The sequence below is a fragment of the Anomaloglossus baeobatrachus genome, chromosome 6 (assembly GCF_048569485.1).
Source record: "Anomaloglossus baeobatrachus isolate aAnoBae1 chromosome 6, aAnoBae1.hap1, whole genome shotgun sequence".
Classification (NCBI taxonomy): domain Eukaryota; kingdom Metazoa; phylum Chordata; class Amphibia; order Anura; family Aromobatidae; genus Anomaloglossus; species Anomaloglossus baeobatrachus.
The window spans coordinates 9,084,599-9,098,112 of record NC_134358.1 but is presented as its reverse complement, the minus strand read 5'-3'; the positions used below and the strand labels follow the sequence as shown (position 1 = coordinate 9,098,112).

General features: G+C 52.3%; 1 protein-coding gene across 1 annotated transcript in view; it reads right to left on the bottom strand.

Annotated features, from left to right (window-relative positions):
• LOC142316928 (ranBP-type and C3HC4-type zinc finger-containing protein 1-like) overlaps positions 1–13,514 on the bottom strand; it is a 77,980-nt gene that overhangs the window by 5,371 nt on the left and 59,095 nt on the right. The window contains exons 8-11 of the mRNA XM_075352701.1: positions 12,259–12,419; positions 11,365–11,476; positions 5,879–6,058; positions 4,907–5,005 (exon numbers count right to left, since the gene is read on the bottom strand). Of these exons, the coding sequence (XP_075208816.1) occupies positions 4,907–5,005; positions 5,879–6,058; positions 11,365–11,476; positions 12,259–12,419 (552 nt within the window). The remainder of the gene's footprint in view (positions 1–4,906; positions 5,006–5,878; positions 6,059–11,364; positions 11,477–12,258; positions 12,420–13,514) is intronic.

Below are 13,514 nucleotides of genomic sequence, written 5' to 3'. Positions count from 1 at the left end.
ACATGCTTGTTGAGCAGTTTTAGGTCCAGAACAGGACGGAAGGAGCCGTCCTTTTTTGGAACCACAAAGAGATTGGAGTAAAATCCTCGCCCCCGTTCCTGAGGGGGGACAGGGATCACGACTCCTTCTGCTCTTAGAGAGTCCACCGCCTGCAGCAGGGAATCTGCTCGGTTGGGGTGTGGGGAGGTTCTGAAGAACCGAAGTGGAGGTCGAGAACTGAACTCGATTCTGTACCCGCGAGACAAAATGTCTGTTACCCACCGGTCCTTGACCTGTGACAGCCAAATGTCGCAAAAGCGGGAGAGCCTGCCACCGACCGAGGATGCGGAGGGAGGAGGCCGAAAGTCATGAGGTAGCCGCTTTGGAAGCGGTTCCTCCATTTGCTTTCCTGGGGCGTGAGTGAGCCCGCCAGGAATCTGAGCTCCCTTGTTCTTTCTGAGTCCTTTTGGACGAGGAGAATTGGGCCTTGCCCGAGCCTCGAAAGGACCGAAACCTCGACTGCCACTTTTTCTGTTGAGGTTTACTTGCTCTGGGCTGTGGTAAGGAAGAGTCCTTACCCTTGGACTGTTTTATGATTTCAGCCAATGGCTCACCAAACAGTCTGTCTCTAGATAATGGCAAGCTGGTTAAGCATTTTTTGGAACCAGCATCTGCTTTCCAGTCCTTTAACCACAAGGCTCTGCGCAAAACCACAGAATTGGCGGACGCCATAGCGGTACGGCTCGTAGATTCTAGGACAGCATTGATAGCATAGGTCGCAAACGCAGACATTTGCGAAGTTAGGGACGCCACCTGCGGCACTGCTGGATGTATGATAGCATCCACCTGTGCTAAACCAGCTGAAATAGCTTGGAGTGCCCACACGGCCGCGAATGCTGGAGCAAACGACGCGCCGATAGCTTCATAGACAGATTTCAACCAAAGGTCCATCTGTCTGTCGTTGGCATCTTTAAGTGAAGCGCCATCCTCTACTGCGACTATGGATCTAGCCGCAAGCTTGGAAATTGGGGGATCCACCTTTGGACACTGGGTCCAGCGTTTGGCCACCTCAGAGGGAAAAGGATAACGGGTATCCTTAGAACGCTTAGAGAAACGCTTGTCTGGATGAGCGTCGTGTTTCTGGATCGATTCTCTGAAGTCAGAGTGGTCCAAAAAAGCACTTAATTTACGCTTGGGATACAGGAAATGGAACTTCTCCTGCTGTGCCGCTGCCTCCTCTGCAGAAGGGGCTGGGGGAGAAATATCCAACAGTCTATTAATTGCCGATATAAGGTCATTAACCATGGCGTCACCATCAGGGGCATCCAGATTGAGAGGGGCCTCAGGATTAGAATCCTGATCACCGTCCTCAGTCTCATCACAGAGAGACTCTTCTCGCTGAGACCCTGAGCAGTGTGATGACGTGGAGGGTCTTTCCCAGCGAGCTCGCTTAGGCTGCCTGGGACTGTCATCTGAGTCAGAGACTTCAGCCTGTGATGCTTGAGACCCCCTTGAAGTACGGATTAGTTCCAACTGAGGGGGACCGGAGAGCATAGACACAGCAGTGTCCATGGTCTGAGTAACTGGCCTGGACTGCAAGGTCTCCAGGATTTTTGACATAGTCACAGACATTTTATCAGCAAAAACTGCAAAGTCTGTCCCCGTCACCGGGGCAGGGTTCACAGGCGTCTCTGCCTGGGCTACCACCACATTAGGCTCTGGCTGACGAAGTGCCACTGGGACTGAACATTGCACACAATGTGAGTCTTTGGAGCCTGCCGGTAGATCAGCCCCACATGCAGTACAAACAGTGTACACAGCCTGTGCCTTGGCACCCTTGCGTTTTGCGGATGACATGTTGCTGCCTCCTCAGAGCAGTACAGGGTGTCCAGCCAAGAAGCGACCTTACAGTGCAACTATATATATATATGGTACTAAGAAAAAAGTACACTAATATAACACTGAGGCACTAGTGGGGCCAGCACTAAAGTGCAGCTTACCGCCCGCTTAGGAGCGGGTGTGTGGTCGCCGAAATCCCTTTAGTCTGGGTCTCCCAGAGCCTGCTGCCTTTCCCCAGCCAGACCGCATGTGTAATGGCTGCCGGCGTCCTTGTGGAGAGGGGGGGGCGGGCCCTGGGCGTATACAGACGAAGAGCGGGAAGCCTGCTTCCCACTGTGCCTAGTGAGAGGGCTGGAGCATGTAAATAAAGCTCCAGCCCTCGGCGCTGCCAATTGAGCAGCGTCTCTCCCCTACCCTGATTGACAGGGTGGGGGTGGGAACGAAGCGGCGCTAGGCCGCAGAAGCCGGGGGCTAAAGTTAGAAGCGCCGCCGCCGTAAAAGCGCGGTCGGCGCAAAGTCCCCGGCGCACCACAAGTCGCAGCTGCGCCGCCGCTTCAGTAGCGGTCGGCGCAGTAGTTCCCAACATGTAACGTCACTCAGCAAAGCTGCAGTGACCTAACCCCAGCGCACAGCGCTACTGTCCCCGGCGCACTATAACGCTCAGCAAGCCTTGAGAGTGTCCGTGCCTGCCGGGGACACAGAGTACCTGAAAGTTGCAGGGCCTTGTCCCTGAACGGCACTCCCGCTCCAAATCCAGCAGGTTCTCTGGGTCTGTGGATGGAGCCCGGCCTCAGGGCTTGGAGGCCGGTAAGATCCCACTTCCACAGAGCCCTCCAGGGGATGTGGAAGGAAAACAGCATGTGGGCTCCAGCCTCTGTACCAGCAATAGGTACCTCAACCTTACAAGCACCACCGCGGGTGAGAAGGGAGCATGCTGGGGGCCCCATATGGGCCCTCTTTTCTTCCATCCGATAGAGCCAGCAGCTACTGCTGACTACAAACAGTGGAGCTATGCGTGGATGTCTGACCTCCTTCGCACAAAGCAGAAAACTGGTGAGCCAGTGATCCCACTGGGGGTGTATAGCCAGAAGGGGAGGGGCCTTACACTTTTTAGTGTAATGCTTTGTGTGGCCTCCGGAGGCAGTGCTATACACCCAATCGTCTGGGTCTCCCAATAGAGCGCTGAAGAAAAAGAATGTTATTTCTTTTTTTTTTTTAATTGTGAAAAGTTTATTCAGAGGGTCATTTATTATTCAACCCCTCAAACCACAAGAATTCTGTTTGGTTCCCCTAAAGTATTAAGAAGTATTTCAGGCACAAAGAACAATGAGCTTCACATGTTTGGATTAATTATCTCTTTTTCCAGCCTTTTCTGACTAATTAAGACCCTCCCCAAACTTGTGAACAGCACTCATACTTGGTCAACATGGGAAAGACAAAGGAGCATTCCAAGGCCATCAGAGACAAGATCGTGGAGGGTCACAAGGCTGGCTAGGGGTACAAAACCCTTTCCAAGGAGTTGGGCCTACCTGTCTCCACTGTTGGGAGCATCATCCGGAAGTGGAAGGCTTATGGAACTACTGTTAGCCTTCCACGGCCTGGACAGCCTTTGAAAGTTTCCACCCGTGCCGAGGCCAGGCTTGTCCGAAGAGTCAAGGCTAACCCAAGGAAAACAAGGAAGGAGCTCCGGGAAGATCTCATGGCAGTGGGGACATTGGTTTCAGTCAATATCATAAGTAACGTACTCCACCGCAATGGTCTCCGTTCCAGACGAGCCCGTAAGGTACCTTTACTTTCAAAGCGTCATGTCAAGGCTCGTCTACAGTTTGCTCATGATCACTTGGAGGACTCTGAGACAGACTGGTTCAAGGTTCTCTGGTCTGATGAGACCAAGATCGAGATCTTTGGTGCCAACCACACACGTGACGTTTGGAGACTGGATGGCACTGCATACGACCCCAAGAATACCATCCCTACAGTCAAGCATGGTGGTGGCAGCATCATGCTGTGGGGCTGTTTCTCAGCCAAGGGGCCTGGCCATCTGGTCCGCATCCATGGGAAGATGGATAGCACGGCCTACCTGGAGATTTTGGCCAAGAACCTCCGCTCCTCCATCAAGGATCTTAAGATGGGTCGTCATTTCATCTTCCAACAAGACAATGACCCAAAGCACACAGCCAAGAAAACCAAGGCCTGGTTCAAGAGGGAAAAAATCAAGGTGTTGCAGTGGCCTAGTCAGTCTCCTGACCTTAACCCAATTGAAAACTTGTGGAAGGAGCTCAAGATTAAAGTCCACATGAGACACCCAATGAACCTAGATAACTTGGAGAAGATCTGCATGGAGGAGTGGGCCAAGATAACTCCAGAGACCTGTGCCGGCCTGATCAGGTCTTATAAAAGACGATTATTAGCTGTAATTGCAAACAAGGGTCATTCCACAAAATATTAAACCTAGGGGTTGAATAATAATTGACCCACACTTTTATGTTGAAAATTTATTAAAATTTAACTGAGCAACATAACTTGTTGGTTTGTAAGATTTATGCATCTGTTAATAAATCCTGCTCTTGTTTGAAGTTTGCTCTAACTTATTTGCATCTTATCAAACCTGCTAAATCTGCAGGGGGTTGAATACTACTTGTAGGCACTGTATATACACACACACTGTATACACCTGTACACACCTATATACACACCAGCAGACACCTATACACACTGTACACAACAGCAGACATATATACACACTGTATACACCTATAAAGACATACTGTATACACCAGCAGACACCTATATATACCTGTACACACCTATATACACACACTATATACACACACTGTATACACCTATATACACACACACTGTATATACCTGTACACACATTATATAAATCTATACACATACTGTATACACCAGCAGACACTATACCTATACACACACCTATACACACACACACTGTATACGCCTGTACACAGACACACCTGTAGGTGTCGTTATACACCTACTATCTCTTTCGCCGCGCTGCTGCTGAGCTGTGGATCCAGATTCCCCCTGATGACGCAGGAGGGTTTCGCCGTCACCCGCTCCTCACCTTCAGCATGTCGCTGGTCTGCTTGGCGGCTGCGTCGTTCTGAGCGCGGATACGGAGATCGTCCTGGTATTCCTTGCAGTTCATCCCATCGTGTATGGCCTGGTGGGAGTGGGGGGGGGGGGGGGGAGATTACACAAGAGATGTTCCCAAACATAAAAGCAGTGACTGCTGACACCAAAGCCAGATTTCAAGCCCCACGCCAGCATTATTTTTCGATTCTAGCTCTAGAGTGGCCCTTTAAATGTCCGCCTCCTGCCTCCAGCCTTATACTCACCCTCCAGCGGATTCATTCTTATATGGTGCCGCTCTGGTCCCACGGCGCCATCTTATTCCCATAAAGTCTAACTGGACGGAAGTCAGAAGCTACATCACAAGTTCTCAATACGAGTCTATGAGGCCAGAACGAGGCTCCCATAGACTTACATTGAGCCATGACCACCAGGTGAGCTCGATGAAACAATGGAGCAACCAACAGGTCACAAAGTACCAAGACCAACGAGAGCGGCGCTGGAAAAAGATGGAGATGCAGAAGGTGAGTATAAGACGGGGAGGCAGAGACTTAGATTTAAAGGGAGCCTTCTCCGTTTCTTTTACAGGTCACTTATTTTTTAGTGACCCGCCTCATTTTTTAAATTCATCATTGCAGTGGGCGACGCATGCTCAATGTGCTTCCTGAACAAAATGGCGCCAGAGGCGGTGCATGCGCAGATCAACATTTCAGCTCAATGACCTCTTCATTAAGCTGAAAGCTCAATCTGTGCTTGCACTGCTGCAGGCGCCATTTTGTTGAAGACAATCTGTAGAATCACACTGCGCATGGTGAAATAAACTAAACCGCTAGAGTGGTGCTTTAAATAACATCCCCAAGCTGTGAGAAATGCGGGACACCCATTGTATTTGGACTCCCCCGGCCTAAACACTACTTTTCCCCCAGGGCTGCCACAACCGCCCCGTCATCCCTGTCCACGATACCTTGCAGATCAAGCAGTTCTGAGCCCCGCAGATGGGACAGACAAACTCATTGACGGAGTCTTCGTAGATGCACCATCCTCTACAGTCCGCCGTCCGACAGTGGTAACTGTTCCGGCTTCTGCTCTCTGCCACCACCAGCCCGCGATCCAAGAAGCGGGAATACTCCTCCACCGATACCAACTGCGAGGAGAGAGAGAGGACACACGTACAGGACGGGAGCAAAGGTGGACTGTCTGCATACCGGGGTGTGGGGATAATGAGAAGAGGAGGAACGAGGAAGAGGGGAAAAGGAGAGAAAGTAAAGAGGGAAAAGGAGAAAAAGGAAAAGGAGAGAGAAAAAAAGAGGGATAGGAGAGAAAGAAAAGAGAGAAAAAGGAGAGAAAGAAAAGAGGAAAAGGAGAGAGAGAAAAGAGGGAAAAGGAGAGAGAGAAAAGAGGGAAAAGGAGAGAGAGAAAAGAGGGAAAAGAAGAAAGAGGGAAAGAGAGAAAAAAGAGGGAAAAGAAGAAAGAAAAGAGGGAAAAGGCGAGAAAGAAAAGAGGGAAAAGGAGAAAAAGGAAAAGGAGAGAGAAAAAAAGAGGGATAGGAGAGAAAGAAAGAGAAAAAGGAAATAAGAGCAAAAGGAAAAAAAAAAGAGGAAAAAGGAGAAAAAGAAAAGAGGGAAAAGGAGAAAAAGGAAGAGAGAGAAAAAAAGAGGGATAGGAGAGAAAGAAAAGAGAAAAAGGAGAGAAAGAAAAGAGGAAAAGGAGAGCAAAGAGGGAAAAGGAGAGAGGGAAAAGGAGAGAGAGAAAAGAGGGAAAAGGAGAGAATGAAAAGAGGAAAGAAGGGAATTTTGTTACTTACCGTAAATTCCTTTTCTTCTAGCTCCAATTGGGAGACCCAGACGATTGGGTGTATAACTACTGCCTCCGGAGGCCACACAAAGCACTACACTAAAAAGTGTAAGGCCCCTCCCCTTCTGGCTATACACCCCCCGTGGGATCACGGGCTGCTCAGTTTTAGTGCTAAAGCAAGAAGGAGGAAAGCCAATAACTGGTTTAAACAAATTCAATCCGAAGTAACATCGGAGAACTGAAACCGTTCAACATGAACAACATGTGTACCCGAAAAAAACCAAAAATCCCGAAGGAAACAGGGCGGGTGCTGGGTCTCCCAATTGGAGCTAGAAGAAAAGGAATTTACGGTAAGTAACAAAATTCCCTTCTTCGGCGCTCCATTGGGAGACCCAGACGATTGGGACGTCCAAAAGCTGTCCCTGGGTGGGTAAATTAATACCTCAAGTTAGAGCTGCAAAACAGCTCTCCCCTACGAGGAGGCAACCGCCGCCTGCAGGACTCTTCTACCTAGGCTGGCGTCCGCCGAAGCGTAGGTATGCACCTGATAATGTTTGGTGAAAGTGTGCAGACTCGACCAGGTAGCTGCCTGGCACACCTGTTGAGCCGTAGCCTGGTGTCGTAGTGCCCAGGACGCACCCACGGCTCTGGTAGAATGGGCCTTCAGCCCTGATGGAACCGGCAGCCCAGCAGAACGGTAGGCTTCAAGAATTGGTTCCTTGATCCATCGAGCCAGGGTGGATTTGGAAGCCTGCGATCCTTTGCGCTTACCAGCGACAAGGACAAAGAGTGCATCCGAGCGGCGCAGGGGCGCCGTGCGGGAAATGTAGATTCTGAGTGCTCTCACGAGATCCAACAAATGCAAATCCTTTTCAAACCGATGAACTGGATGAGGACAAAAGGAAGGTAAGGAGATATCCTGATTGAGATGAAAAGAGGATACCACCTTCGGGAGAAACTCCTGAATGGGTCGCAGCACTACCTTGTCCTGGTGGAAGACCAGGAAGGGAGCCTTGGATGACAGCGCTGCTAGCTCGGACACTCTCCGAAGAGATGTGATCGCTACCAAAAAAGCCACTTTCTGTGATAGTCTAGAAAGTGAAACCTCCCTCAGAGGCTCGAAGGGCGGCTTCTGGAGGGCAACCAGTACCCTGTTCAGATCCCATGGATCTAACGGCCGCTTGTACGGGGGTACGATATGACAAACCCCCTGCAGGAACGTGCGTACCTTAGAAAGTCGTGCTAGACGCTTCTGAAAAAAGACGGATAGCGCCGAGACTTGCCCTTTAAGGGAGCCGAGCGACAAACCTTTTTCTAACCCAGATTGCAGGAAAGAAAGAAAAGTAGGCAATGCAAATGGCCAGGGAGACACACCCTGAGCAGAGCACCAGGATAAGAATATCCTCCACGTTCTGTGGTAGATCTTAGCGGACGTGGGCTTCCTAGCCTGTCTCATGGTGGCAACAACCCCTTGGGATAATCCTGAAGACGCTAGGATCCAGGACTCAATGGACACACAGTCAGGTTCAGGGCCGCAGAATTCCGATGGAAAAACGGCCCTTGGGACAGCAAGTCTGGTCGGTCTGGTAGTGCCCACGGTTGGCCGACCGTGAGATGCCACAGATCCGGATACCACGCCCTCCGTGGCCAGTCTGGGGCGACGAGTATGACGCGGCTGCAGTCGGATCTGATCTTGCGTAGCACCCTGGGCAAGAGTGCCAGAGGTGGAAACACATAAGGGAGCCGGAACTGCGACCAATCTTGCACTAAGGCGTCTGCCGCCAGAGCTCTGTGATCGCGAGACCGTGCCATGAAGGTTGGGACCTTGTTGTTGTGCCGGGACGCCATTAAGTCGACGTCCGGCCTTCCCCAGCGGCGACAGATTTCCTGAAACACGTCCGGGTGAAGGGACCATTCCCCTGCGTCCATGCCCTGGCGACTGAGGAAGTCTGCTTCCCAGTTTTCTACGCCGGGGATGTGAACTGCGGATATGGTGGAGGCCGTGGCTTCCACCCACATCAGAATCCGCCGGACTTCCTGGAAGGCTTGCCGACTGCGTGTCCCCCCTTGGTGGTTGATGTATGCCACCGCTGTGGAGTTGTCCGACTGAATTCGGATCTGCCTTCCTTCCAGCCACTGCTGGAAGGCTAGTAGGGCAAGATACACTGCTCTGATTTCCAGAACATTGATCTGAAGGGTGGACTCCTGCTGGGTCCACGTACCCTGAGCCCTGTGATGGAGAAAAACTGCTCCCCACCCTGACAGACTCGCGTCTGTCGTGACCACCGCCCAGGACGGTGGTAGGAAGGATCTTCCCTGTGATAATGAGGTGGGAAGAAGCCACCACTGCAGAGAGTCCTTGGCCGTCTGGGAAAGGGAGACTTTCCTGTCCAGGGATGTTGACTTCCCGTCCCATTGGCGGAGAATGTCCCATTGAAGTGGGCGCAGATGAAACTGCGCAAACGGAACCGCCTCCATTGCCGCCACCATCTTCCCGAGGAAGTGCATGAGGCGTCTTAAGGAGTGCGACTGACTTTGAAGGAGAGCCTGCACCCCCGTCTGTAGTGACCGCTGCTTGTCCAGCGGAAGCTTCACTATCGCTGAGAGAGTATGAAACTCCATGCCAAGATACGTCAGTGATTGGGTCGGTAACAGAGTTGACTTTGAGAAGTTGATGATCCACCCGAACGTCTGGAGAGTCTCCAGTGCAACATCCAGGCTGAGTTGGCATGCCTCCTGAGAGGGTGCCTTGACAAGTAGATCGTCCAAGTAAGGGATCACAGAGTGTCCCTGAGAGTGCAAGACTGCTACCACTGCCGCCATGACCTTGGTGAACACCCGTGGGGCTGTCGCCAGACCAAATGGCAGAGCTACGAACTGAAGATGGTCGTCTCCTATCACGAAGCGTAGAAAACGTTGGTGCTCTGTAGCAATCGGCACGTGGAGATAAGCATCCTTGATGTCTATTGATGCAAGGAAATCTCCTTGAGACATTGAGGCAATGACTGAGCGGAGGGATTCCATCCGGAACCGCCTGGCGTTCACATGCTTGTTGAGCAGTTTTAGGTCCAGAACAGGACGGAATGAGCCGTCCTTTTTTGGCACCACAAAGAGATTGGAGTAAAAACCTTGTCCTTGTTCCCGAAGAGGAACAGGGACCACCACTCCTTCTGCTCTTAGAGAATGCACCGCCTGCAGAAGGGCATCTGCTCGGTCGGGATGTGGGGAAGTTCTGAAGAACCGAGGCGGAGGACGAGAACTGAACTCTATCCTGTACCCGTGAGACAAAATGTCTGTTACCCACTGGTCTTTGACCTGTGGCAGCCAAATGTCGCAAAAGCGGGAGAGCCTGCCACCGACCGAGGATGCGGAGGGAGGCGGCCGATGGGCGTGCTCAGACCAAAAGCGGGAAACCTGCGTCCCACTGTGCCTAGTGAGAGGGCTGGAGCATGTAAATAAGGCTCCAGCCCTCGGCGCTGACGATTGCACAGCGTCTGTCCCATTCCCTGATTGACAGGGAGGGGGCGGGAACGAAGCGGAGCTAGGCCGCAAAAGCCGAAGACTAAATTTATAAGCGCCGCCGCCGTAAAAGCGCGGTCGGCGCTAAGTCCCCGGCGCACTACAAGTCCCAGCCGCGCCGCCGCTCCGAGAGTGGCCGGCGCGGTAGTTCCCAGCACATGAATCCACACAGCTAAGCTGCTGTGATCCAAGCCCAGCGTGGAGCGCTACTGTCCCCGGCGCACTAACACACCCAGCAAGTCTGGCGTGTGCGTGCCTGTCTGTACGGGGACACAGAGTACCTGAAAGTTGCAGGGCCTTGTCCCTGAACGGTACCCCGGCTCCTTATCCAGCAGGTTCAATGGGTCTGTGGACGGAGCCCGGCCTCAGGGCTTGGAGGCCGGTAAGATCCCACTTCCTCAGAGCCCCTCAGGGGGATGGGGAAGGAAAGCAGCATGTGGGCTCCAGCCTCTGTACCCGCAATGGGTACCTCAACCTTACAAACCACAAGTGGGGTGAGAAGGGAGCATGCTGGGGGCCCTAGTATGGGCCCTCTTTTCTTCCATCCGATATAGTCAGCAGCTGCTGCTGACTAAACAGTGGAGCTATGCGTGGATGTCTGACCTCCTTCGCACAAAGCAGAAAACTGGTGAGCCAGTGATCCCACTGGGGGTGTATAGCCAGAAGGGGAGGGGCCTTACACTTTTTAGTGTAATTGCTTTGTGTGGCCTCCGGAGGCAGTGCTATACAATCGTCTGGGTCTCCCAATGGAGCGCCGAAGAAAGGGGAACAATTAAGAGAAAAAAGTCAGAGGGAATAGAGAATGAGGAGGAGGAGAGAGAAAAAGAAAAGGGAAATAAGGACTAGAGTATAGAAGGGTGAAATAAAGGAGAGAAGGAGTAACGGATAAGGGGTGGGAAGGAAAAGTGCATAAGAGGAAGAGGACGGTGTGGAGAAGGTTGCGCAGGCATGAATGGTGGCGCTGTCAGATCGTACTCTCCTTGGGCTTCCTGAACTCCTCTTTGCCTCCTTGTCACCTACGACCTCGAGGGGCACATTACTCATTAGGTGTGAACTCATCTCTTGGGGGGTCAGCTTTGTGATGAGCCCCCCACAGCTGCACGTGTCCTCCACTGTCAGGACTCATCCACTACTCACCGCTCGGACCTCCCTCTGCTGCAGCTTCCGGTCACAGGCATAAGTATCATCCCGATAAGGACAGGACACCTCAGGATCCTCACAGCAGTTAACGACTTGTCTCAGACATTCCCTGTGGAGGAGACACAAAATGTAACCCGAGTACACAGCACTCGTCACAGGAGCTCACAATCTAAGGGCAATGATAAAATCAAAAGTAGAGGATCCTGAAAGCCGAGCACGAGCCTGGCACATACGGGGGCAGCGGCGGGATGATGGGGGGGCACTGATGGAGTAATATAGTATGAGCCACATACACCAACCAGGCAAGACATTACAACAGTGACATAACTAACCATGTGGTGACAATGGCAACTAGCGGGGGTGAAGGGGGATTTAAGATAGATAATTCTTATTTGGGATAGAGAACCGACAAATCATCAGGTTTTGCAGTGTGTTCCCAGCACACAGATGGTGTCGTTGGGCGCTCCCGGCGCACGGCTGGTGTCGTTGGGCGCTCCCGGCGCACGGCCGGTCTCGTGGGGTGTTCCTGGTATACGGCTTTTTTCGTATGGTGATCCTGGCATACTCTTGGGACTGTTAGGGTTGTCTCAGTATACAGTAAATCTTGTGCGGTGTTCCAAGAGAAATATGGGTGTTTTGGGGGAGGCTTTCTGGTGTGAAAAGATTTTGGGACATTAACTTGTCTCTAGATTTCCAGATCTCCATCTGATCCATCATCAGTGAGAAGATCTAGAAACCAAGTCAGATCCACAGAGGCCGCACCCAGCAGCTGATCTGCTGCCAGACACCACTGGTGGCCCCCGGCATAGGAAGTGTCTCGGTCAGTCAGGGAGGGAACGCTATATCAGGTGGATGGTTGTAATGTTACGGCTGATTGGTGAAACCACCCACCTACAGAAGCTGTGCAGACACTCGCGCAGCAGGACCCCGGCCCCCGCAGGGACCTCCATGTAGCAGATCCGGCACTCTATGAGCTCCTGGTTGGGGATCAGAACCTCATTGTCCAGTTGAAGGAGATGGAGGAAGTTCTGCTGCCGCTCCTGCTCCAGAGCCTGGGAAGAGAGGGACAGAAGTGAGGAGCACGGGGCAACCGAGGCACCGCCAGCCACACATCACCGGCCGCACACATCACCGGCCGCACACATCACCGGCCGCACACATCACCGGCCGCACACATCACCGGCCGCACACATCACCGGCCGCACACATCACCGGCCGCACACATCACCGGCCGCACACATCACCGGCCGCACACATCACCGGCCGCACACATCACCGGCCAAACATCACCGGCCGCACACATCACTTTACTTATGGCTTTATTGCTCTAACTGGAAAAATAAACTAACAAATTTACAAATAATCAAAACATCACCCGTTTGGCATTTTCAGCTCTTCTGCAGACTTGTGAGTTTCCATAAATACAGACTACAAACACCCCGAGGATTTTGCTGTCCTGATACTATGGAGTCTTATCCTCCAGTCACCCCCAGAGCTGCAATCATATGTCGCAGAATCAGCACAAATGATTACCGTATTTTTCGTTTTATAAGACGCACCGGATTATAAGACGCACCCCAAATTTAGAGCTAAAAAAGTTAAAAAAAAATAAAATAAAAAAGTAAAAATCTGTTTTATAATCCGGTGGGGGGCAGCAGCAGTGGTGGAGCAAGGGGTCACAGGAGGCAGCGGCGGTGGTGGAGCAGGTCCATGCTACGGGCAGTGCAGAGGGGGGCCCAGATACTCACTGTGGAGCTGTGCTGGGGTGGACGGCGCTCCTGTGTGCTGTTGCGCTGCTGTGCTGGGGCAGCCGGTGCTGCTGTGTGCTAGTGCTTGCTGCGGGCACTGGCCATTCTGAAGATGTCGGCGGTGCGGACTTCAAAGAAATGGCAGCCGCAGTCGGCGCTTGCGCAGATGGGAGCTTGAGTCGAGAGCTCTATCTGCGCATGCGCCGACTATGGGCGCCATTATTTGAAGAACTTACCGCTGATATCTTGAGCACCAGCACACAGCAGCGCAGGCCGCTGCACAGAGCCTTTCCAGGCAGCACCGAGCGGCCGCTCAGAGCCTTGCCGGGGAGCAGAGGGAGCCGCGCCGGCAACCGCATAGGGAGCCGCCCCACAGGGAGCCGTGTTGGCCACCGCACA